This window comes from Poeciliopsis prolifica, unplaced genomic scaffold (genome assembly GCF_027474105.1).
Source record: "Poeciliopsis prolifica strain line A6 unplaced genomic scaffold, Auburn_PproV2 SCAFFOLD185, whole genome shotgun sequence".
In the NCBI taxonomy this organism is placed as follows: domain Eukaryota; kingdom Metazoa; phylum Chordata; class Actinopteri; order Cyprinodontiformes; family Poeciliidae; genus Poeciliopsis; species Poeciliopsis prolifica.
This window is the reverse complement of record NW_026562560.1, coordinates 47,501-72,816: the sequence shown is the minus strand read 5'-3', so window position 1 is coordinate 72,816 and position 25,316 is coordinate 47,501. Positions and strand designations below refer to the sequence as shown.

At 42.8% G+C, this 25,316-nt stretch overlaps 1 protein-coding gene across 1 annotated transcript in view; it reads left to right on the top strand.

Annotated features, from left to right (window-relative positions):
- LOC129356678 (disco-interacting protein 2 homolog C-like) overlaps nucleotides 1-18,907 on the top strand; it is a 42,216-nt gene extending 23,309 nt beyond the window's left edge. The window contains 30 exon segments of the mRNA XM_055026248.1: nucleotides 426-536; nucleotides 2,504-2,627; nucleotides 2,700-2,809; nucleotides 3,709-3,811; nucleotides 3,941-4,005; nucleotides 4,851-4,944; nucleotides 5,029-5,148; nucleotides 5,767-5,881; nucleotides 6,606-6,745; nucleotides 8,262-8,398; nucleotides 9,157-9,365; nucleotides 10,457-10,571; nucleotides 11,058-11,259; nucleotides 11,347-11,447; nucleotides 12,444-12,524; nucleotides 12,616-12,739; nucleotides 13,331-13,452; nucleotides 13,548-13,659; nucleotides 14,251-14,360; nucleotides 15,390-15,520; nucleotides 15,590-15,758; nucleotides 16,238-16,408; nucleotides 17,017-17,035; nucleotides 17,038-17,077; nucleotides 17,155-17,212; nucleotides 17,672-17,746; nucleotides 17,933-18,036; nucleotides 18,038-18,108; nucleotides 18,184-18,307; nucleotides 18,616-18,907. Coding sequence (XP_054882223.1) covers nucleotides 426-536; nucleotides 2,504-2,627; nucleotides 2,700-2,809; nucleotides 3,709-3,811; nucleotides 3,941-4,005; nucleotides 4,851-4,944; nucleotides 5,029-5,148; nucleotides 5,767-5,881; nucleotides 6,606-6,745; nucleotides 8,262-8,398; nucleotides 9,157-9,365; nucleotides 10,457-10,571; nucleotides 11,058-11,259; nucleotides 11,347-11,447; nucleotides 12,444-12,524; nucleotides 12,616-12,739; nucleotides 13,331-13,452; nucleotides 13,548-13,659; nucleotides 14,251-14,360; nucleotides 15,390-15,520; nucleotides 15,590-15,758; nucleotides 16,238-16,408; nucleotides 17,017-17,035; nucleotides 17,038-17,077; nucleotides 17,155-17,212; nucleotides 17,672-17,746; nucleotides 17,933-18,036; nucleotides 18,038-18,108; nucleotides 18,184-18,307; nucleotides 18,616-18,868 — 3,510 coding nt within the window. The 3' untranslated portion in view covers nucleotides 18,869-18,907.
- Nucleotides 18,908-25,316: the final 6,409 nt, after the last annotated feature.

Here is a 25,316-nt window from a genome sequence, read left to right as displayed (position 1 = left end):
GCAGCCATGTGTATTATTTACAAAATAGAATAGGCTGATGACGTTGGGTGACTGTGCAGATGTTTGAGGTAGAACTAGGCTTTGACTAGGCCATTCCAACAAATGCTTTGATTTAAACAATTCTTATTTCCTTCAGTATTTTCCTTCCAGTATTTTTGTCTGGTTTCTAGAGCAAATGAAACAAAACCAATAACTTACCAATAACATGGAATCTTGTTTCAGGTCAATAATTCCTTTATTGATGGAAAAAGTTTTAATTCCACTGGTGGATTATTTCACTTATAACATGAAAAAATGTCTTTACGAAAAAAAGTTTCAAAGGACAGAAATACTTGAGAATATTTTGTGTTTTTGCAGTTTTGGTTTCGTCTGTTTGCGTTGCTGGTTAAACCAGGCCTCTCTGCTGTTCTCTCTGTGTCCTGCAGGTGGCGTTGGTGTTTCCTAACAACGACCCGGTGGCCTTCATGGTGGCCTTCTACGGCTGCCTGCTGGCTGAGGTGGTTCCTGTTCCCATCGAGGTGCCGCTGAGTCGCAAAGTAAGTCAGCCAGCCAATCAGAGACGCTCCTCTTCTTCTTCTTCTTCTTCTTGGCTCTTTGAGCTCCTCGTTTTGCTCCCAGCTGGAGGTCAGGTGATGTGACGTTAATCCCCTCCAACTCGTCCTGTCAGCGTTTCACCTCTGACCTCCTGCTGGATGTGTTTCTGTCCTGTCGGTGATGATGGGAAAACTACTTCGGATCGTCGGTCTTATCTGCTTTTGGCAACGAGTATTCCTGAGAAGTTAATCCGGTCTGAACCGGGAGCAGCGGGAGGAGAAACATGTGTCTGTTCGCCCCCCGCCTGTTTTGGGACACGGGGTCATGTAGTTGACCTCTGAGGTGTGAACCGGTTTGAGGCCTGTCTGTCCTCTGACAGCAGCTTCTATCTGGAAACATGTCCGTTCTGCCGGTTTACTGAGTCTCCAGCTGCCAGCCGTGCTTCGGCACGCCGAGTCCTCTAATCTGGGAGCCAACACCGAGACGTGCTGCCTGTCACGGTTGGCATGGTTACACTCTGATTACTTGCTGCAGTAAGAAAATGTCTTGCTGCGCGCTGTCCACCTCTCTTAACCCCCAGCCAGCAGCCTGTGTTTCTGCTGCAGGGTTTAAGATGTCGTTGCAGCTCAAGCATCAGTTTATTTGCACACTGTAGATAAATTTATAACGCACAAATCTGGCTTTTCCTCCTCATGTCCATTTAGTTTCCTTTGAGATCAGATCTGATGAGTCCAGTTATGATTGAAACAAAAGAGAAGAAATCCTATAGACGTTTCATGCAACATTTACAATCAGATTTATTTGACGACACTGCAAAAACACAAAGTCTTCCCAACTAGTTTGTCTCGTTTCTAGTTTGCAGATTTCTAGAAAACACAAAACTAACTTATACATAACTTTACAGCAAGATAAAGGAGCTTTTTTAAAAGTTATTAATTTCTTAATATTGTTGGAGAACTTCTAGTTCCACTGGCAGATTATTTCACTGAGAACATAGAAAAATAAATGTCTTATTATCAGTGGAATAATCTGCACAATCTGCATAATCTGTGTTTTTAGAGTGTAAGATTGTAGTGCAAACAAGAAACATTAGGTACAAATATGTAATTTCATAACATTTATTTATTTTGCAAATGGTGCTCTGCAGCGCTGACTTTTACTTTAAGCATGTCCAGCATGTGTAGGGTCTGCAGAGATGTTAGCTGCTCTGTTTTGTGACCCTAAATTTGGATGAAGGGAAGGTCAGCCCTGACTTCTCTCTCCCAGCTGGAGGTCAGGTGACCTGATGGATGATTTGAGTTCAGCAGAAAATAAAGGAATTTTAAGATTATTCCTGGAACTGGACAGCACGTCCTGGATGACATCATCAGCTGTTAGCTAGCTGCTAATCCTCCTCCTTTGTTTTTGCTGCGCCTCATTAAATCTGTCTGGCCGTTTGGTTAGAATGACGGATGGTTTGAACTTCCTTCTTTTCAGCTCCGTGGGATTTGGGGTCGTAGTTCAGGAGCTAGTTGAGCTTTTGAGATGCTAATCAGCGGCTCCCAGTTGTGAAACAATGCCTCGTTGCCATGGTTACCCATCATAAAAACTGTCTGAAAGTAAAAACGTAAGATCAGGAATCCTTCCAGCTTCACAGCATCCAAACCCAGAGGGAATAATTGTCCAAACATTTAATGATCCAACATGAAAAATGATGAATAAAAGAAAAAAGAATAAATCAGAGCAAATGTAGCAGATTTGCTGCCATAAAGAGCCGCGCTGTTCTAGAAATGTCAGATTTTACTTTTTATCCTCGAACGAACTGGAAAACATGTCATATTTTCTGTATTTGTGAGGGGAAATCAGTTTATTCTGGTCTCCAACCGACTGATTGGTGCGTCTCCAAAAGCATTCAGACCCTTTATCTCACACATAAGTTGTTGATTTAAATGGTGACTGTCGTTTCCTGCTTCCCTCTGTCGTCCAATAGGATGCCGGCAGCCAGCAGATCGGGTTTTTATTGGGCAGCTGCGGCGTTACCGTGGCGCTGACCAGCGATGCCTGCCATAAGGGTCTCCCAAAGAGCGCAACAGGAGAGATCCCGCAGTTCAAAGGTTGGAGTGCAGGTCATTAATCATGGCTGACACTGCGCTCAGCAGGAATTTACATGTTAGCGCCCCCTGCAGGATGGCCCAAGCTGCTGTGGTTCGTAACAGAGTCCAAGCATCTGTCCAAGCCTCCCAGAGACTGGTTCCCCCACATCAAGGACGCAAACAACGACACGGCGTACATAGAGGTGAGCTTCCAGACGGACCTGGGTCAGAACCGGCAGCTCCCTGGTTGGGTCAGAACCGGCAGCTCCCTGGTTGGGTCAGAACCGGCAGCTCCCTGTTTGTGTCAGAACCGGCAGCTCCCAGTTTGGGTCAGAACTGGCAGCTCCCTGTTTGGGTCAGAACTGGCAACTTTCTGTTTGGATCAGAACCGGCAGCTCCCTGGTCGGGTCAGAACTGGCAGCTCCCTGGTCGGGTCAGAACCGGCAGCTCCCTGTTCGGGTCAGAACCGGCTGTCCTCTGTCAGATGCAATGAAACCTGCACAGCTTCAAGTTTTATAGTAATTCAATATTTAATTAAAAAAAAACCAACAAAAAAACATGTATGGCACTAATTCAGTTAAAGAGTGTCACGTTATGCATCTTAAATACACACAGTGATAAAAGAAACTAATAGAAAAAGCTTTTACTGTTTTAGAATTTCACAGAAGCTCGTTATGGAATTCTGTTTGCCAACAGGAGATAAATCCCCAAGCAATCCTGTGGAAAGTTTAGTTGAAGGAAGATCTGTGGTAGAAAAAAGATGCACAAACAAAAAAATAACCACAAATTGGATAGAGCTAGGAAGCAAAACCCATTTAAGAGTCTGAGGGAGATTCACAAAACAACATTCACAGATCATTTCACCTAAAACATGTGAAACTGTCTTGCTATATATGGAATAATCTGGGAATAGAACGAGTCCTGAGGAATTACTGATTTGCGAGGATTTCCGGATAAGAATGAAACATTTCTGACAGAAGATCTACAGCAGAATGAAGGACACATTCATCTGATTTACATTTAAACTGCGTGACGTTTCAGATTAAAGCTAAAGATTTTGCTAGCTTGTCGCTGAAAGCTCCGTCTGCTGTTTCCCTGTCAGTATAAAACCTGTAAGGACGGCAGCGTTCTGGGCGTCACCGTAACGAGGATCGCTCTGCTAACACACTGCCAAGCTCTCACCCAGTCCTGCAGCTACACCGAGGGTATCCTCACACACACACACACACACACACACACACACACACACACACACACACACACACACACACACACGCACACAGCAGTTCCTCCTGCTCTGATGGAGGGTTAACCCTTTCTCCTCCTCTGTCCAGCTGAAACCATAGTGAACGTCTTGGACTTTAAGAAGGACGTGGGCTTGTGGCACGGCATCCTGACGGTGAGAACACACACCAGACGGTTTTCTGTTCCTCTCAGAAATACTTCCAACATGAAGCAGAATGTGAAAACATCAGAAATCTTACATTTACTGCATGTATTGTCCAGACATGTATATATATTTATATAACGAACTGTTTAATTGTAATTAGAGGGGATGAACAATCATTATTTTTTTTAAATTCACCAAATCACACCAACAATAATTGATTATTGCTATTATATATCGTATCCAACAATAATCACTAATCATGTGATGGTTTGTCCAGTTTTATGGTTCCACACTTTGACTCCACTTACTAATGCAAAAACTTTATTCTAGCAGTTCTTAATTTGCATGTTTTAAACTTTGACTCACATATAAATATGTTTTATTCTTTTCCAGTAATTGTTTATTTTTGGTTTTGTAAAGTATTGGAGCTTCTGTAGTTTCACTGACAATTTGAATTATTTAGATTTTACAAACCGTGTTTTCTGCATGTCCCATCGTACGGATTACGATTATTGCTCTTAATGCCTGTAGTGTAGTTTCTGTAACTATTACCCTGGATTAGAATAGAGTGAGATTAATGATCAGCAGAGTAATGTGATGTAATCTGTGACCGAGCTGGATTTGTTGAACAGGTGCTTTGGACGTACCTGTTGTGGTTTCCAGTTGAGTTTATTGTCAATAATGACGCTGAGAAATTTGTCTAGAAGTTTATCTTAGAAATCTTAAATTGCGTATTTAGCTAGGAAATAAGCAGGAGCTGGTGTGTGTGTGTGTGTGGGGGTGTGTGTGTGTGTGTGTGTGTGTGTGTGTGTGTGTGTGTGTGTGTGTGTGTGTGTGTGTGTGTGTGTTTGCAGAGTGTGATGAACATGATGCATGTGATCAGCGTGCCGTACTCCCTAATGAAGGTCAACCCTCTGTCGTGGATTCAGAAGGTCTGCCAGTACAAAGGTCAGCCTCCGTCTCCCGGCTCTCCTCTCCTTCCTGTCAGGCAGATTAGACGTTAACTCCCTGCATGTGCGCTTCCACCTGCAGCCAAGGTGGCCTGCGTCAAGTCCAGAGACATGCACTGGGCTCTGGTGGCCCACAAGGACCAGAAAGACATCAACCTGAGCTCGCTGCGGATGCTGCTGGTGGCCGACGGTTCCAATCCCTGTAAGCTGCTGCTCTGCTTCTCTGCTGCTGGGAGATGGAGGAAGCGGGTCAGGACAGAACGTCTCTGTGTGGACAAGTCAAGTCTGAGAACCTGGAGGAAGAAACAGAAATCAGATCAACAAACATCTGGTTAAAAATGAGACATAAAATCTGTGATTATCTTAAACTGGAGCTGCAGCAACAATAGTTTTAGTAAAAAGTTATTTTAGTGAACGAATATTCAGACGGTTTATGATATTCTAGTAATTTATTGATTATAGGATAATCGGTTAGTCTGCCGATTAATTGGTTCATCTGATTAATTGATTATTTTGATAATTAATCAGTTGTCCAATGATTAATCAGTTAGTTTGCTGATTACTAAATTATTATGATGATTAATTGATTATTCTGACTATTAATTGATTAGCCTGGCAATTAACGGTTTAGTCTGAGGCTTAATGGTGTTTTTGATTAATTGATTAGTTTTATAATTAGTTAATTAGCCTGACGATTAATCAACGATTGATCTGATAAAAATAGATCAAAATAGGTTTTGATTCAAAATTGATGCAGAATTCATGTGTCTTTGTTTTTTACATTTTTCTCTGAGTGTTTGTGGATGATCCTGTGTTTTAGGGTCCATCTCCTCCTGTGACGCCTTCCTCAACGTGTTTCAGACCAAAGGGCTGAGGGCAGAGGTCATCTGTCCCTGCGCCAGCTCGCCTGAGGCCTTGACGGTCGCCATCAGGAGGTAAACACGCTGCGTCGGGAATCTGAACACATGAAGCTTGCTTCACGTTCCTCTGGCATGCAAACACATCCACAGACTGAAAACCTGGTGAAGAAGGCAGAGTTTTCCAGATTTTGTACTACAGTTGATCATTTTCAAATAAAAATCTGAAAATATCAGGAAGATTGCGCTGCAAAAACACAGAATCGTCCAGAATCGTCTAGTTTATAATGTAAATGTCTTCATACAATTGAAATAAGAACAACTTAGAAGCAACTTTTCAGCAAGAGATAGGAGCTTATTATGAGTAAATAATTCCTTACAATTGATTTAAAAAAACAACTAGATCCACTGAGATGTTATTTCACTTATAACTAGTTCTTTTCATCGACATTAAGGAATTATTCATTTAAGCAAACTACTATATATTGATGAAAAGTAATTTAGTTTAGTCTGTTTCCAAATGTCCTAAAATATTTGCACTAGAAACTAGACAAAAACATTTGGAAAGGTTTTGTGTTTTTGCAGTGTGAATAAAAATGTACTCCACACTTTTCAGCTTTTTATTTGACCAGTCTTTTTAATTTGCAATCAAACACGTTTATGCTGAACGGCTGCATTCAGCCAGCAGCTGATGGGTGTGTGTGTGTGTGTGTGTGTCTGGGTGTGCGTGTGTGTGCATGCGGTGTGTGTGTGTGTGTGCATGCGGTGTGTGTGTGTGTGCATGCGGTGTGTGTGTGTGCAGGCCGGTGGAGGACAGCAGCCAGCCTCCGGGCCGCGGCGTCCTGTCCATGCAGGGTCTGAGCTACGGCGTGGTGCGGGTGGACACGGAGGAGCGTCTGTCTGTCCTCACCGTTCAGGACGTCGGCACCGTCACACCAGGAGGTAACGGCTTCCTGCTGCTTTCTTTCCATTTATCCTTCCTGCTTTTCCTTCTTTGTTATATTTATTTTTTGTATCATTAGTTCTTTCTGTTTCCTTCTATGTTTTCTTCCTTCTTGCTTTGTGATTCCTTCCTTTTGTCCTTCTTTTATTCCTTCCTGGTTTCCTTCCCTCTTTTGTTTCATCCTTCTCTCCTTCTTTCCTTTCTTGTGTGTTTTAATTCCTTCCTTTTCTATCTCCTTGTTTCCTTCCTTGTTCCTCTCTTGCATCCTTCATCCTTCCTTCTCTCAGCCTCCATTTCATTCAAGAAACTCCAGATTCATAGGAAACTTTACTGATTTATTTTCTCTTACTTTGTTGTTGTCCTTCACAAAATGTTCATGTTTAGATGCAAAAATATCTTTGGAAAGTTTTGGGATTGTCTTGTAAACTCTAATATTAATGCTGACTGGATTACTGTAACTTTTTTATGTTAATAAATGTGAAGCAGCAGAATCTGAGCCGTGTGAAGAGTTAAACTATCAGCTGTCAGAGTTTCATGCTCTGCAGGGCAGAGAATCCATTAAGTCCATTAAACTGTTGAATTAGTCGGAGGGCGTATGAATGTGTGGCCTCTCCTCTTAATCATTGTCCATTTTTCTGGGGCTCGCTCTCTCCACTCATCACTGCTCTCCCTGTGGAAGTTCAGAAAAACGCAGAAACCAGAGTTAATCAAAGCTGCCATCCGTCCTGAGCAGCAGGCTTCACTCTCTGGTTTTACCTGATGAACAGTTCATCCTCTGAGTCATTATGGCTGAACAGCAACACGGATTGATTCAGGTTCTTCTAAATAATAAAGAAAATGTGCAGCAGTCATTTGTTGAGACCCAAACATCAGACTGGAGACCAGGTTCGGTAGAAAGAGAGAAAAGAAAAACTATAAATCATGCAAATGGAAATTATTGAGCTTGTTTTAGTTTATCTTGCTTAATTGATTTATTGTGACAGGAAACTTCTGTCCAATCAGAACGTCTCAGGGGTCTTCAACATGCGGCTCTGGAGCCACCTGTGGCTCGTTGGTCCTTCCATGACAAACAGGACTAATTCCACTGGCAGATTATTTCATCTATAATGAGACATTTTTCCTTTGTTAATCTGAAATAATGTGGCATTTTCATTAATATTAAGAAATTATTTACTTAAAACAAACTACTACATTTTCCTGAAGTTTCATCTGATTTCAATCAGTATTTCAAAAGATTTTGTGTTTTTGCATTAAAAGTACAATAATCACTCTTTCCATTAACCAGCAAGTGAATAATATTAATCTTTCATTTGATTAAAGCCTCTCTGGGTCTTGCGTGATGCTGATCGCTCTCAGCTTTAACCCAGTTCTGGTTCTGTTGGTACACAGACATCAGCCTTAACTCAGACTAGAACGGCCTATTTAAAGCTGCTGCAGGCTGCAGACGCCTGGTCCACTTTCAGAACCAGGTGCTGGCCGTTAACCGCTGGCCGTGTGTCCTCATTCCCGTCCCAGGCCTGGTGTGCGTGGTGAAGCCCGAGGGCGTCCCTCAGCTCTGCCAGACGGACGAGATCGGTGAACTCTGCGTCTGCTCCGTCGCCACTGGAACGTCCTACTACGGCCTGACGGGAATGACCAAGAACACCTTCGAGGTGAGGCGCTGCAGGACGCAGCTCTGCACAAACCCAAACCTGCTGCAGGTGTTCAACCTGCAGAAGGAAGCACTGGATGTTCATATTTCATAAAACAACGTTTGAGGAAACAAACTCAGAATTTAAACAGATCTGATGTCCGATTTTAATCTTTCTTGCTCTCTTTTCTAAATAACAGAATTCAAAACGTGTCTTTTATTCCAGCCGTCGTCTGTGACGAAGTATTAAGGCCTGAATACAAGAATTATGAGAATATAGAGACAATATTACCAGAAAACTAGTTTTAATGAAAGATGACTGGAATAATATTTTTTTTGTTTTGTTTTATTATAAAATTTCCACTTAGTTTTGCTGATATTACAACTTTATTTTTGTAATATTATGATTTTATTCTGGTAATAAAAAACTTAACCTGGCTGTTGTATTTCATTGTGGAGTTGATCTGAATTCAAATGTAAGTAATTATAAGCTGTAAAAATCCAGATTTTCCTAAAAATAAATCTTCAAACACCAAAAATCAATGAATCAATAAAACTGATTTATTTATTATATTTATTTATTGGCCACTAAGAATCAAAAGTTTCAGTTTTGATATTTTAGACCTTGAAAATGTTGGTTGTTGATTAGAAATGATTAAACCTGACGTCTGGTTTCAGGCTCCCTGCTTTTCCACCAGCAGTTTGAATTTTTTCTGCTCTCCGCCTCCGGGCTGCACACCTGGCTGGTTGCCACGGTGACGCTGTCTCCTGTACCCGCAGGTGTACCCGGCGAGCGCCGGCGGCGGCCTCATCAGCGAGTACGCCTTCGTGCGGACCGGCCTGCTGGGCTTCATCGGACCCGGCGGCCTGGCCTTCATCACGGGGAAAATGGACGGCCTCATCATGGTGAGCGGGCGGCGGCACAACGCCGACGACATCGTCGCCACGGCGCTGGCGGTGGAGCCCATGAAGTTCGTCTACAGGGGCCGGTGAGTGGAGCCCCCACCCGGAGCGCCGTCACTCCCTGCTGTCGCGGTGATGAATGAGCCGCGCCCGCCGCATTATGAATCTAATGAAGTCGAGCGACGGCGGATGAATCGGGACGCAGCAAAACGGAGAAACTTAATTGCATCCAAAGCCGCTGAGCAGGAAATTCATCTTTTACCCGACAGGCTGTGATGAGGCTCACTGCAGCGATTCCACGTTTCAGCTGCAGGAACCCACAGTTGGTCCGCATTAACTTGGGCTCAAACAATTAATCGTGATTAATCTATATAATATTGAACTTTTATAGTTATGAGTTAATGATAACTGGAGCATAGAAACTCTAAAAAAGCTTTTATTTCACTCAGCAGATCAGAATCAACGTAAAGTCAAGCAGATTTCAACATGTTGGTGTTAGAAAGATATTTCTAACGCAGATGAATCTTCTGATGATCACTAAAGGAATATTGCTGCATTTAGGCTCAGTGTTTATTTTCCTGTTTAATATTGTTTATTTATTTATTGTTTATTTTTATGTTTAATATTGAATAAAAAGCCTTAGTGATTAAATACAGCTTGCAGAATACGGCAGTTTTTATTAGTTTATCGTTAGACTAATCAATAATTATAATAATGTCATAATAATTAATTGTCAGTAGAATATTTGATTGTCAGATGAATTGATTGTTCGTGAGAATAATTGATAAATTAATAGATTAATCATACAAATCAATTAATCGTCAGAATAATTGTCAGAAAAATTGATTAATCGTTATAATAATTAATTAACTATCCAAGAAGTGTTTAGAAACTCCCAAAAATCTCAGATCACCTTCATCTGGACTCATTTTTTAATGCAATTATGCTTTTCTATATTTATTGTTACATAAGTTGAATAATTTGGCACATGAAGCCAAACGGTGCTTTAAATAGGAGCTGCAAAAACAAATGAGATGGATTATCCGTGCCGACACCTGATGGTTTCGTCCAGGACAATATGCACTACTGCTGATGTCGGTGACTGGTCCTGGAGGTCCGTCCTGACCTCTGACCCGATGCTTCGGTCCGGCGCCGACCGTGTTTGCGTTCTCTGCAGGATCGCCGTGTTCTCCGTGACGGTGCTGAGAGACGAGCGCATCGTGGTGGTGGCCGAGCAGAGGCCCGACTCCACGGAGGAGGACAGCTTCCAGTGGATGAGCCGGGTGCTGCAGGTACGGGACGCCTGCACTGCCAAAACTAAATGTTAACAACTCCTTTGCTCTAGTTTCTACTGCAAATAGAAAACAAAACTAACATGAAAATAACTTTCCAACAATATAAATAAGCTTATTTTCAGTCAGTCTATGAATATAGATGCAAAAAGGAATAGATTATTTCACTTAGCAGAAAAAATGATTAGCCAAGTGATCTGCCTGTGGAATTAGCAGCTCTTTATCCATACTAGAAATTACAGATTTAAAATAAGCTCCTACATCTTGGTATTTGCAAGACTGGAAACTAGAAACAGTGTGGTTTGCACGGATCTTTCAGAACTTCAGAAACTGTCAGTGACGGTTCAGTTTTTTATGTCGGGTTGCCAGAGCAACAGTGAGGCCTACTCGTCTGTTATTCATCGCTCCTCAGAATTGGAGGTAATAAGTTTTATTGATAGGAAATGGATTGAAACGACAGATTTTGTGGGATCTGCTCCTCTTCAGGCCATCGACAGCATTCACGGCGTAGGCGTGTTCTGCCTGGCTCTGGTTCCGGCCAACACGCTCCCCAAGACGCCGCTGGGCGGCATCCACCTGTCGGAGATCAAGCAGCTGTACCTGGAGGGGGGGCTGCACCCCTGCAACGTCCTGATGTGCCCCCACACCTGCGTCACCAACCTGCCCAAACCGCGGCAGAAGCAGCCAGGTGAGACTCGCCTGTTCCCGGTCGGGCCGGTTCAAAAAAGCCGGAGCCGATCCGGGTCGTGATCCCGGTTCCGTCCGTGTGCCGCAGAGATCGGACCCGCCTCCGTGATGGTGGGGAACCTGGTGTCGGGGAAGAGGATAGCTCAGGCCAGCGGCAGAGACCTGGGGCAGACCGACGACAACGACCAGGTGAGAAGATCCAAACCTGGAAACATTCGGATCCATTCAGGAAAACTTCGTTTCAGTTCCAGCAAATATTGAAGAAAAACTTTCTGCCGGTTCCTCGATAAATAAAAATCACATTTCAGCCGACCTCCATCTCTACTGAAAAAACATCAGGAGAAAGTTTAACAGATTTATTATTGAAATAACTGCTAATGACTCCACAAATACAGAAAAACCTTCCAGGTTCAGCAGTTAAAAGTGAGCACTTTATTTGTACTAAAAACCTCCCGTGTTTTATAGATTCTAGCATTTCTTTTATTTATTCTGTTGTTATGAAACTGGAGCTGCAGGATGTCATTACATGTTGCCTCTGCATGAGCTTCAGGTTTTCTGTCATGACGATCTGCATCAGCTGTTCGCTTAAAGTCCATTTCCATTTTTATTTTAGGCTAAAAATATTACTGGTATGTAAAGCCTGGTTCCTTATTATTAAAGCCTCAGACATTTCAGCCATATTTTTACCAAAACAAGATGAAATGCATCAAAAATCTTGTTTGGCAGCAGAAAAATGATACAGTTTTGCTGAATCAGTCCACCTTGATGAACTGATTGATGAACGTGTGATTGAGATTTCTGCAGATCAGATGCTAAACGTTCTGCTGTGCTGGTTTTGTTTCTGCCTTTCTGAGCCGTCGGACAAAAGTTCAGAACTGCTTTTCTTCTGTTTCTGACTGAATCGGTTGAAATTCAGGACAACTAGGAGTCCATCAGATTCAACACCCTGATGTATTGATTAGTGTCAGCAGCTCTGGTGACTCAGGCTCCATTTGAGACTGAGATGTGTTTAAAGACGCCCTGCAGTCCTGCTCCGGTGCTTTATGGCTCCTGTTAAACGCTGATGCTCCAATAATTAGACAGAAAAGCTCAGTTCTGCATCTCTGCTGCAGTTTGAATAGGGAGTGCTGAAGAACTTCAGTTTTGGTCTCGTTGAACTCGTCTGATGTTGGTCTTTGTTTCCAGTTTCTGTTCCTGTCAGAAATCCTGCAGTGGCGAGCCCAGACCACCCCGGACCACGTCCTCTACACCCTGCTCAGCTCCCGGGTAACTGCCCTCTTCCTCAGATCAACCCATCCAGCCGCAGATTGTGTTACGGTGGACATTCAGTCCGGTTGTCTCATCTTTTGCTCCCCAGGGGGCGGTGTCGAGCTCCCTCACCTGTCTGCAGCTGCACAAGCGGGCGGAGCGAGTCGCAGCTCTGCTGATGGAGAGGGGAGGCCTGCAGGAGGGAGACCATGTGGCTCTGGTTTACCCACCAGGTCAGACCGGATGCACTGGCCTGATCAATGAGTCGCCATTAATCGATTACTAAAATAATCGTCAGCTAATTTACTAATCGATTCAATGGCAAAATATGTCAACGCTGGAAGAGCAACACAGTATGTCCAGCAATTGAGCCAAAACTGTACAGAAAAATATACATTTTGAATATAAGATGGAAAAAAACTTCATCCGTGAATTTGCTCTTCACCTGGTTCACATTCTGTTAAAAAATCTATTAATCAGGTTTTAATCCAATTATTGACCAACTAATCAGAAATAACCTGCACTGTGCTGGAAGGGCTGAGTATTTATTGAGGTCGTTTTTAGCTGCATCCTTTGCTACCTGTGCTAAAGGAATGCTGTTATTGCATTTCACACAATATGATGTTTATTTTTATTTTAAAATGTATTAAATTATTTGTGTCTTTAAATGTATTTTTAATATTGCATAAAAAAGACTAAAATAAAAAATCTTCAGAATTTCTCTGTTTAATCAGTTAATCTTCTGAATAATCGATAAATTAATTGGATCAATTATTAGCTCCAGCTTCATTTCTTCAGGTTTCTCCTCTCTGCTCCGCCTGCAGGCATCGATCTGATCGCGGCGTTCTACGGCTGCCTGTACGCCGGCTGCGTTCCCATCACGGTGCGGCCGCCTCACCCCCAGAACATCTCCACCACGCTGCCCACCGTCAAGATGATCGTCGAGGTTCGCCGCCGCACCATCAGCGCCGCCGCACCATCAGCGCTGCTGCACCATCGGCGCTGAAAACACAAACCAACATGTCTGCCTCCTCCCCGCAGGTCAGCCATTCGGCCTGCGTCATGACGACGGCCGTCATCTGCAAGCTGCTGCGCTCCAAGGAGGCCACGGCCACCGTGGACATCAGGAACTGGCCTCCGGTTCTGGACACCGGTACAAAACGTCTTCTGTTTTAATCAATCAGAAATATTTTAATGGTCAGAAAAAGAGAAAGAAAAATACATCCTTCCTATCATCCTGGGTTTCTTTCTATCAAAAATGTATTTCATAAATTTAACTTTTAGTCGTTTACTAGGAAGGAATTTAAATCTTGAAAAATTAATTCTTTATTGCTGACATAAAAACATGTAAAACCCAGAAAAAGTAAAATCAGTCTGAACTGCAGCTGCTCTCATTTCTGCTGATTCTCCCCCTGCTGGCCCAGAGAGGCACTGCAGGGAGAAAACAATAATAATATAAACAATACTGGTTCCACTGGCAGATTATTTCAGTTAAAACATGGGAGAAATAAGTATAATAAGTAAGTATGTACACCTGCAGGAGGGTGTACTTTCTTTTTTCTGAGTGTGTTTGTTCTGGATCAGAACCAACCTCTGAGTTAATGACCAGCATCAGGTGCAGGTCGGTTGTTAGTGGAGCATCAGCTGCGGCGCGGCTCCATCAGCAGCTCTGGGGTCACCCAGAGGTCACCTGGGCTTTCCCAACAGAACCGAATGATTCTGTTTGATTCTGTTTGCTCTGCAGACGACCTGCCAAAGAAGAAGCCTCCAGCTCTCTACAAGCCCACCAACCCCGACGGCCTGGCCTACCTGGACTTCAGCGTGTCCACCACCGGCATGCTGGCCGGAGTCCAGGTCAGCCGAACCGGGCAGAACCGGGCAGAACCGGGCCTGCTCTTACTCTCATCCTCTCCCTTCACACCACAGGGAGCCTCGGTTCAACGACTGTAATGGGAATCTAAACAGGACATGAAGGGAGTTTTATTTACAGCAGACTGAAAACTTTGGGCTCTAGAAATATTTAAATTATTCCAGATTTTTACTTCAACATCTGATTAGAATAAAGCAGAATAATGCAGATGCTTTTGCACATTTAGGGAAAAATGTTTTAAAAAATGTTTAAATTTGACTTTTATTGCAGTAGCCTCACATTGAATATTTTAATTTAATAACTTAATCATTCAGTGAGTGGGGAAAAAAACAAATTATTATTGTTTTGAATTGAATTCAGAAATATTTAAATTAAATGTCGTTAATCAGGTTGAAAAGTCGTAGATGGTGATGCTGGAAGGATCTGCTGCAGCAGTCAGTCTTACAACAAATATAAAGACGCCTCTGACTGAAGACTGTTGCTATTAAAATATGCTAACAGCTCAATAAATAAATGGCACCATCAGTTGCTCTGATAATCCATCTCCTTTGCTTTTGCTGCGCCTCTGGCCATTTGTTTAGAGAGATGTTGGAGTAGAGGATTTGTTTCTGACTCAATATGATGAAGGGAAGATTTAGTTTGAACTTCCTCTCCTCTCTGCTCTGCAACCATGAAGCTTTGTTTTCTGTTCCTCTGGGATTTGGGGTCAAAGTTCAGCTGTCATCAAAGATTTATTAAATTTGGAAGTTGTCTGTTTTTCTTTTCATGAGGCAACAATCCGAAACCCTTTTTATATTTTTGATCTTTAATTAAAATGCCATTCTTCGTTGAGCTCTATAAAGTAAATTGTTATTGTGTTCATTTTGTGACCTGTCACTCGGTTAAATTTGCCGGTTTGGCCTCTTTGTGTGAAAGGTTTGTACAGTGTACAGATTTAATTTAACTGTTTAAAGCCTAAATGTTGTAAAAAGAAAACTAACTCTAGTTTCATGTCTCCATTCGTCCCCGTCCAGATGTCCCATAATGCAGTGGGAGCCTTCTGCCGCTCGGTGAAGCTGCAGTGTGAGCTGTACCCGTCCAGAGAGGTGGCCATCTGCCTGGACCCGTACTGCGGCCTCGGCTTCGTCCTCTGGTGTCTCTGCAGGTCGGTGAAAACAGGATTCCCCCCGACGGGAGCTTTGTGCCTGGATGTGACTCTGCGTGTCGTCCGCAGCGTTTACTCGGGCCACCAGTCCATCCTGATCCCGCCGGTGGAGCTGGAGACCAACCCGGCTCTGTGGCTGCTGGCCGTCAGCCAGCTGAGGGTGCGAGACACCTTCTGCTCCTACAGCGTCATGGAGCTCTGCACCAAAGGACTCGGCCTGCAGACCGAAGCACTGAAGGTCAGGATGATGCAGAACCCTGACCCGGCCCGTTTCTGTGCTTCTCTCTGGGTGGAGTCGTTCATCTGAAATCACAAACCAGTGGAAATCAGTAGAAATGTTTGTTTCAAAACCTTTGAAACAGTTCAGATTCAGATGGATTCCTTTCAGAGACCCAACGGTTCTGTGTAAGGACTGGACCTGTCCCGGTCCTCCGGCTCGGTTTAATGAACTCCATCTGCTCAGCCGGAGGCGTCCGCAGCGATTGGTCACTGATGGAAGTTAATTTTAGAGATCATCTGTCTTTACGTGGCCATGGAGACGCAGAGCGGAGGAGAAGCGGCTTTTATTTCTGGCTGTTTCTTCATAAAACATTTTCCTCGCTGCACAGCAGATGCGTCTCCTGGGGTTTGGTTTGATTTGAGCGAAAGGCAGAAATAACTGATGCGTTCCCGTTTTATAAAAAGCTTCTGTTTGTGTCCTGCCTGTGTCGGATCCAGGCCCGGGGTCTGGACCTGTCCCGGGTCCGGGCCTGCGTGGTGGTGGCAGAGGAGAGACCCAGGATGGCGCTCACACACTCCTTCTCCAAGCTCTTCAAGGACCTGGGCCTCCACCCTCGCTCCGTCAGCACGGCGTTTGGCTGCAGGGTCAACCTGGCCATCTGTCTGCAGGTAAACACGCCAGGAACACGCGAGGAAGACGTCCATAACACGCCTAGGACACGTTAACGCACCAGCAACACGTTTGCAGTTAATACCCTCTGATTGGCTGAAGAATACCTGTTTGTGATTGGCTGGTTGAGGAGCAATCTTTGGTCAGAGGCGTCTTTAGATGGGCTGCACAACAGACTGCTACAATCATCAGCCTCTTAGTTTGAGTTACAGCGTTTAATTTCCCTTTGGTATCAATAAACAACATGAGAGTTAAACTAAATAACTTTGTCAAGTTGCAAGAGCAGACAGGGATAAAACGCTCCACTGTAAATTGCTTTATTTTATTTATTTATGTAAAAAACTAAAGATCAAGCAATCAGTAGGACATGAGGATTCATAACCAAGGATAATTTCTTTATTCCTACTTTTCTGTTTGAACAGGAGAACGAAGCTGTGAACATTTCTGTCATCCGATCTCTTTATTTATTATCCTTTGGTCACAAACATAAATGCTCACATCAGTCTTATCTGTAAAAGTGCTTTTGCACAAGTTATCCACTTTTTAAAACTAAAAACACAAGTATAGTTTGTGAGCCGGCCTGTTTCTGCCCTGTGATTGGCTGCAGGGGACCTCAGGACCCGACCCACCACCGTGTACGTGGACATGAGAGCGCTGCGCCATGACAGGTCCGGCCGCTGCTTCCCATCATCCTCCTCTGCTGAGGGAACGGTTTTAACCCTGATCTGATGCGTTTCTTGTTCAGGGTCCGGTTGGTGGAGAGAGGCTCGCCCCACAGCCTGCCGCTGATGGAGTCTGGGAAGGTGGGTGAAGCTGGACCATAAATCTTCATTTCCAGCAGGGAGACGAGTCGTGACTAAAGATTTAAATAAAGTTTTGATAAAAGTTGTGGCAGAAATCAGAGACAAAGCTGTGAGCTGACAGCGCAGAGATGAGGAGTGGCAGCCGGTTCTGGGACTATTTCTGCTGCTTTTCTCTGCACGTCCTCCCACATGCAGTGAGTCACAACAGACTGCAGGTCTGAGTCCAGCAGGAAACCATCAGCCTCCCTTTCTCCACTCATCCGGGGAGAAAAGAAGCAGGAAGAACTCATCGGCTCTGCGCCCACATTCAGTGAATAAACAGTTTGAGCTGAGAGGCCCGGATCCATTTTATCAGGACCTTCAGTTTAGTGGTGAAAATAGAAGCTTGAATATTAATCCAGGCTCTTTATGGACCTTAAAGGAGGAAAGGAAGGTTAAGTGGTGCTTTTATTTTCCCAGATCCTGCCGGGAGTCCGAATCATCATCGCCAACCCGGAGACCAAAGGACCGCTGGGAGACTCCCACCTGGGAGAGGTCTGCAGCTCTACTGATCGATTATTCTGATCATTGATCAATTATCCAAACAAAAGATATTGACACATTATACAGATCTTTCATTTAACTAAATTTCACTAATTGATTAATCATGATTAATCGTTTGCGCGGTTCCTCTGTTGGACCTGTCGGTTCAGTCTGATGTGTTTTGCTCTCCTCCTGCAGATCTGGGTCCACAGCGCTCACAACGGCAGCGGCTACTACAGCGGCTACGGCGAGGAAGTGCTGCAGTCGGACCATTTCAGCTCCAGGCTCAGCTTCGGAGACACCCCAGACGGTCTGGGCCAGAACCGGTTACCTGGGTTTCCTCCGCCGCACCGAGCTCACCGACGCCAACGGAGGTGAGGACGCGTCCGTCCCCTGGGAGACGTTGGGCGGACGCAGCAGGACTGACTGTGTTTGGGGTTTGTGAGCAGAGAGGCACGACGCGCTGTTCGTGGTCGGGGCGCTGGAGGAGGCCATGGAGCTGCGGGGGATGAGGTACCACCCCATCGACATCGAGACCTCCGTCACCCGCGCACACAAGAGCATCATGGAGTGGTAGGTCCATCAGCGCCAGGGAGACGCGTTCGGGTCAGACAGCGTCATCTGAAGCACGAAGCTGCTAGCACAAATCATGACAAATGTTTGTTTTCATGGCATTTTAGGCAATAAATATTTATTTCATGCCAAAAAAGTTGGATGCACTTTTCAATCATGGCACAGAAAAGGCTAAATGATCAAATGAAAATCTTAAATCTCAGCTTCTCTGCCGATTAATCGATTAATCGTCAGAATAAATTGTCTTCTAAGCCGCTGCTCTGCAAACAGGAAGTTGTGTTTTCCTTAAAGCTGTGTGTCTCCGCCAGCGCCGTCTTCACCTGGACCAACCTGCTGGTGGTGGTGGTGGAGCTGGAGGGCTCAGAGCAGGAGGCCCTGGACCTGGTTCCTATGGTGACCAAGGCCGTGCTGGAGGAGCACTACCTGATCGTGGGCGTCGTCGTGGTGACAGACGTCGGCGTCATACCCATCAACTCCCGCGGCGAAAAGCAGCGCATGCACCTCCGCGACGGCTTCCTACAAGACCAGCTGGACCCCATCTACGTGGCCTACAACATGTAGCCTGGCTGTGTGTGTGTGTGTGTGTGTGTGTGTGTGTGTGTGTGTGGTGTTGTGTGTGTGTGTGTGTGTGTGTGTGTGTGTGTGTGTGTGCTGCTCATATCGCCGTCGTTGTTCATTAATTTCCCAGAAATCCAGATGTACTGTATTTTTGAGCGTTGATTTGACGTGTTCTGCAGTCGTTTGTTTTCGCCGGCTGATTCCAGCCGATGGATCGTTTTTAACCCCTCGCTCGACGCCGCGGCCAACAGGAAGCCTTAGAGGAGCAATGTGTTCAAATCTGTGGCTTCTGTCTCAGTTCCACCACTAGGGGGCGTCAGAGTATTGTAAAAACTATAAATACTGTACATAAACATAATAATCTATATGGAGAGGAACTAAACAGCGAGGTGTAGTAGCCCCTAATGCAGCTCTCTCCACCCGCACCCTGAGTGTGTGTTTTAGTGTGTGTGAGTGGTGTTCACCCGTCTGTGTCGATGTGCGACAGGAACATTTTCTGTGCTTTTAAACGCAGATTTTATTCAAAACGATCAAAGAAAAATCTAAAACTGTGTGAATCGCTGCAGCTTCTTTCTGTTGGGGGCTAAAAGTTTGTTTTATCTCAAAAAGAAGGAAAAGCGTCTTAAAGCGGTCGGTTTGAACCAAAAATAATGCTGCAAATTTCAACAGGAACAATAAAAAACATTTCTGTATGTGAGCAAACTCAGAAATTCAGTCCTGAAGCACCAAAAGCAACTCGCTGAGCAAAGTGCACTGTGTGAATATAACATAAATAAAGCTATCATTATTTAAATAAAGTTTTAGAGAGAATACATCTTCAGCATCCAGATGTTACTGCAGAGGTTTTTACATGTGAACAAAAATAAACCAAATGACTTTATTTAAATAAACATTTATCGTGTTGAGGGTGTTTCTTCAGATTATTTAAATGAATTAAATTATTAAATTAAAGGTTTCCGTTGAAACGTTTAACTTCCAGGTTGGAAGTAAAATTTTGTCCTGGCACAAACATCTGGAAGCTGTGGGGGTGAAGAGGAAGATGAAGTTTACATGAAGAAGCTCCCGTTGTAGCAATAATCATCCAAGGTTGTTCTCTACTGTTCTGTGGATTCTCAACACATCGCAGCATTTACAATCATATCTATACATAATGTTCTCATTACTGCATTTATTACACGTTTCCCAGAGTGAGCCCCTTCAGAAATGCTGCTACGGTGGCCTAAAGAGGACAAAAGTAGAGCTGCTGTTTAAATGCTGGCTGCAGTTTGCTATCTGGGCCACTAGATGGCACTACGTCCTTCAGACAGGACCTTTAAGACGTGAAACAAGCTGCTTTTTTAAGCAGTGAGACATTTTCAAGAACTGAATGTCTAAAAATGTTTTCTTTTCATTTTTGTTGCATAGAAAATGTTTTTTAGATGTCAAAATATTTCTTGCAAACCTTTAAATCATAAAAATGATAGTTTTTTTTGTGCATTTTGAGCAGGAATCCTCAGTAAAGAACAACCTCGGAGCTACCGCCTGATGTGCACTGACTCAAACATTTCCTGAGGTTATAGAAGTTTTAACAGATGATGAAAAATAAATAAATCTATGAAGAGTTTAAATAAATGTCATTTTATGGCAGGATTCCTGCCCATGTAAAGCGTTTTACTCAACAATCTCGATGTTTGGATAAATTTCGTTTACACGCCTGCGGGTGAAAAACGTCTCATCGCTTTTTGTTTCACATCATCGGAGAAAAAATTATGCATATCAGAGGTTTGTTTGGATTGTTGGTAGCAGCGTATCGATGGCGTCCCGTCAGAAACCCGGAGGACCGTCTGTGTTCAGGGCTGAATGGGAGAGAGACTGCACGCGTGTGTGTTGTATGTAAATAGTGTTGATTTTGTACGGTAAAAGTGTGTGTGTGACTTGTTTTGTACACATGATGAAAAGAGGAAATGACACTTTTATAAGAGCCTGCTACCGGCTCCCTGTCACACTATACAGTGCAATAAGTGCTTTGATTGGCTAAAGCGACTGGCCGATTGTTTTCATTCGCTGCAGCAGAGACGATCCTGATTCTTTTCAATACGATTTATTAATGAATCTTCAGCTGAAATTGAAACGTAAACAAATAAAGTGGAAACCCAGACAATGATACCAGAATCCTGTATGATGGTTTTTTTTAATCTGAGGAAATGGGTTAATTTATATCTCAAATTGAATTGGTGAAAAGTCAAAGTAATGTTAGCATCATAACTTCACATTTTTACATCCTGCATGCGGTGAATTTCAAATTGAAAGAACTTTAGCAGGTTAAATATGCAGATTTATAGTTTTTATTATGCTGCACAGCTACGTTATTATTGTTACTATACCAAGTTAAGTTACCCTTCAGTTTGGCTGAATAACATCCTAATATTCACCTGAGCTAATTAGCATTGTTAGCCTTCAAATTATGTCATGTACCACTGTGATTATTTTTATTAGGCTAGGTGCAGAATTAGCATTTTAATTAAGAAGTTAATATCTTTAACTATTTGAAGTGACAGAAGTATTCAGTTATAGTGTATAGATGGTCTTCAAATTATGTCAATTATCATATTAACCATTTTTACCAATTAGCAATCTGTTCATGTTGAGCTACATCTGCTAACTAGCAAAGTTAGCATAATTTTATGTTGTTTAAAGTATAGAAGTCACTCAGTTAGGCTGATTAGCATGGTTAGCATTCAAAGTATGTCAGCTATTTCTACCAGGTAAACGTTTCAGTAACTGTTACTTCCTCCCTGTCCGTCTAATTATGCAAGTATCTAAATCAGTGTTTTACAATTATAACATTTCAAATCATGCTAAGTTTGAAAGTTTGGGTATTTTAAGTATGTGGCTGCACAGCTAAATTATTGTGTTTGTGTTCAGAAGTTAATCTTCCAATTAGCTGAGTAGCAAAGTTAGCAGTTCAGCTGTTCAATTAGCATCTTAATTAAACTCATTTACAGAAATATTTTAAGTTTGCTAAGCTTTGCTCCATAGCATAACTGATACTAAAATAAATGTTTCTACTTGATAGTATTTGACAAAAATATTTTAAAAGTAGCATATTTGGGTAAAATATTAATAAAATAATTTAATTATTTCAAGTTTTTTTTCTTTTTGTAATAACTTTCCTCGTTGATTTTTACTGTTTTTTTTTTTATTTGCTACTGTGAATTTTTTTTTATTAGCTAAAAAAAAGTATTTCCTTGTTGCTCAGTGGATTTAGGCTTGGGCTTTAACTAGGGCATTTTAAAAGATTGTGTTCTCATTAAAATCTTTATTAATGTTCTTTTTTGAACATATTGTTTTTTAATTATTAACTGATATTCTAAATAAACTGATAGTTTGCTGTTATTCTGCTGTGAGCAGAAGGCGCCGCATGAGGGCGCTGTCGGCTTTATTGCTCTGACTTCTGGGTCCTCTCTGGTTCTGGGGGCCAGCGGGGTCCATTTGTCGGTGACGCTCTTCAAATGCAGAAGGAGAACCGGAACCAGCAGAACCACAGAGTTCCGCCTCTTCGGGACTTTATGCACATTCAGCTGAACTTTTCTGCGATTTAGCAAACTCTCGCGGCTCGATTCGGTTCGGTCTGCACATCTGAGGCGCTGGTGAACAGAAGAGCGACCGGGACTGAACCGCGCGTAAAGGTCTCCCACCAGCCAGCCTGCGGTTCGGTTCGGTTCGGTTCGGACCGCTCAGGATGACAGCAGCCAGGTGAACTGCAGGTGGATGAGATGCGACCATGTTCCTTCTGCTGCTGCTCGTCTCCATCATCCTCCACACGGTCAGTCTGATGCTGCATGTCTGAACCCAACTGAAAATTATTGATCCATCAGATTCGCAACGTTTTTCTGTTTCTTTCATAAATGCATCATAAAAACAATAAACCTCACCAAGAAACTTTTCAGCAAGACATAGGACCTTGTTTTAGGTCAATAACTCCTTAATATTGATGAGAAGTTTTACTTCCACTGGAAAAATGTTGCTTAAGTTTAATAATCTGCTGGAGGCACAAGAACTTCCATCAATATGAAATAATGATTGATTCAAAACAAACTCATCTGTTGCTGGAAAGTGACTTGAAGTTAGTTTTGTCTGCTCTGAAACCTGACCAAATCACCTGGTGATGTTTTTACAGTGCATTCTGTCAGAGACGTGGTTTATTTGGGATTTCTCCATGTTTTCAGTGTAAACTGTGAATCTTCTTCCTCTTGGTGAAACGCTGCCAGCCAAGGCGACACATTGCTGATAAACCAGCTCCTTTTTCTGGCTCTGCTGCGTTTCACTGGAAAAACACGAGCAGATTTATTTTCTGGCTGCCTGAGGAACATTTTAAGATTTCCTTTTGGCTCAAATCTGGAAACTAAAAACCTTCCAGGGTTTGGATTTAACAGTTGAGTTTAAGTGGCTTTTTGCTTCAGGCTTTTTGCATCCGAGGTGAAAGTGAAGACAGGTCAAGATTTACACCTCAAAACACAAATTCTTACCAAATATTTTTGCCTAGTTTCCTTAATATTGATTTTGATTATTTCACTTATGTTGTTAGTGAAATATCTGCCTGCAGAACTAATTCTTATTCAATAAAATGAAGAATTATTGACTTAAACTCCTATTTCTTGCTGAAACTGACTTGATTTGCAGCAGAAACTAAATACCAATTCTTTGTAAGATTTTGAGTTTTTGCAGTGCGAGGAGGGATTTCGCTCATGTTTAATAAAGCTTTTAAAAATTCCACAGCATCACTTTGCAAATCGAATCTAGTAATTTTATTGCCGCTGATGCGTCGTCTCTGTGCAGCGATGAAATCTGAGAAGTCTGAACGTCTCAGAAACAGCAAAGAATCGATGTTTGATGAGCGTTACGGTCAGATCGCGCCCATGTTTCTGATTCGTCTCTCTGCAGCACAACAGTCTGCAGACGGGAAACGACTTCATTTTTGGTTCATTATTCATCCAGAAAGATTAAACTCCTCAAGAGATAAAGTTGCTTTGCAGGTTAGGGATCAAAAAATGAAAGAAAGAGGGCTTTATTAAAGCTCATTAAATTAAAATAACATTTTTGATGTTATTCTCCAACATCACAGCTTTAAATCCCTTAAAATTCACATTTGCAGCATTTTACTTGCACAATAAATGACATTTTCATCGTCATGTAAAGAAGTCAGACAACTTGGAAAATGTTGACGTTGACGTTTGAGGAAAACTTTCAAACTACGACGGTGAATTCAGGCCTTTGCAGATAGAAAACAGGGAAAGGAAGAGAACATTTCTGCTAAAAAATTCAGAATTCTTTAGATAAATCTCTAAAATCTTGAAATAATCTTGAATAATCCTTGAAAAGTGAAAAATTTGCTAGAAAATTTTCAGAAATTTTGACATTAATCTGATACATTTTTTAAAAAACAAATAAAAATGTCTGAGCTTGAAAATAAAAAAGCTAGAAAAAATTCAGACATTTAATTTTACAAATTTTCTTGAAAAACAAAAAACAAAAAAAATCCTGAGTTTCAAAAGTAAAACCCTTTTGACTCTGTAGGTCTTCTGGGTTTCCCCAAAAAATTTTTAAATTAGTTTTGCCTCATTTCAAGTGAATTAACATGTTTCCACTAGAAACCAGACCAAAGAAATGTGTTAAGATTTTGAGTTTTTGCAGTTTTTACAGGAATATGAGCTGGAAGACGCAGATAGGAAAACTATTTCTGGACACAATAAGGAGGCAGGTTGGTTCAAAGCAGTAACAGTCCCAGCAGGAAGTGAGGAAAGCTGAGGAAAAATGTGCGTTCTGAGCGGGCCGACGGCGCTGACATGTTGGCAGTGTATCCCAGTGTAAACAGACCCCCCAGCACTTACACTCACTGCATCAATGGAGGCAGGTTTGGTGTGAACGCGCTCTGTTGGAGTTTTTCCAGCTCTGCCGTTTGTGTACGCCGTGTTTGACAGCGTATCCTTGGTGACATCAGCCCAGCCAGCAAACACACAGATGTTAAACACGGAGGTGGCAGCCATTTATCTGCAGCCTGAAAAACAGGGAGGTTGGGCAGCAGCATGTGGCAACACGATGAAAGGTGATGAAAGCATGTGGAGCATGGATTCTTCAAACCACGCAAAAATTCAACATGGGCGACACACCCGACTGTCCGGTCCGGTTGTTTATGCAACTGAAGGCATTTTGCTCTAACGTAGTTCCACTTTGACTAAACACTTGGTTCAGTTTGGACCCAAACATGCAACGTGCAAAACTTCCAGCTGCTGTGGATCTTTCACACTGCTCTGCGTTAAAGGAACCAAACCTTTTGGAAAACCTGTTCCCCTCCTCGCCTGTGGGGGCGCTGCACCAACAAGGAAACAACACAAAAACCTCAAAGACACTGAGCGCAGCTTCCTTGGTCATGAAATGCAAGCAAAAATGGAGTAGCGTCAGATTTTGGTGG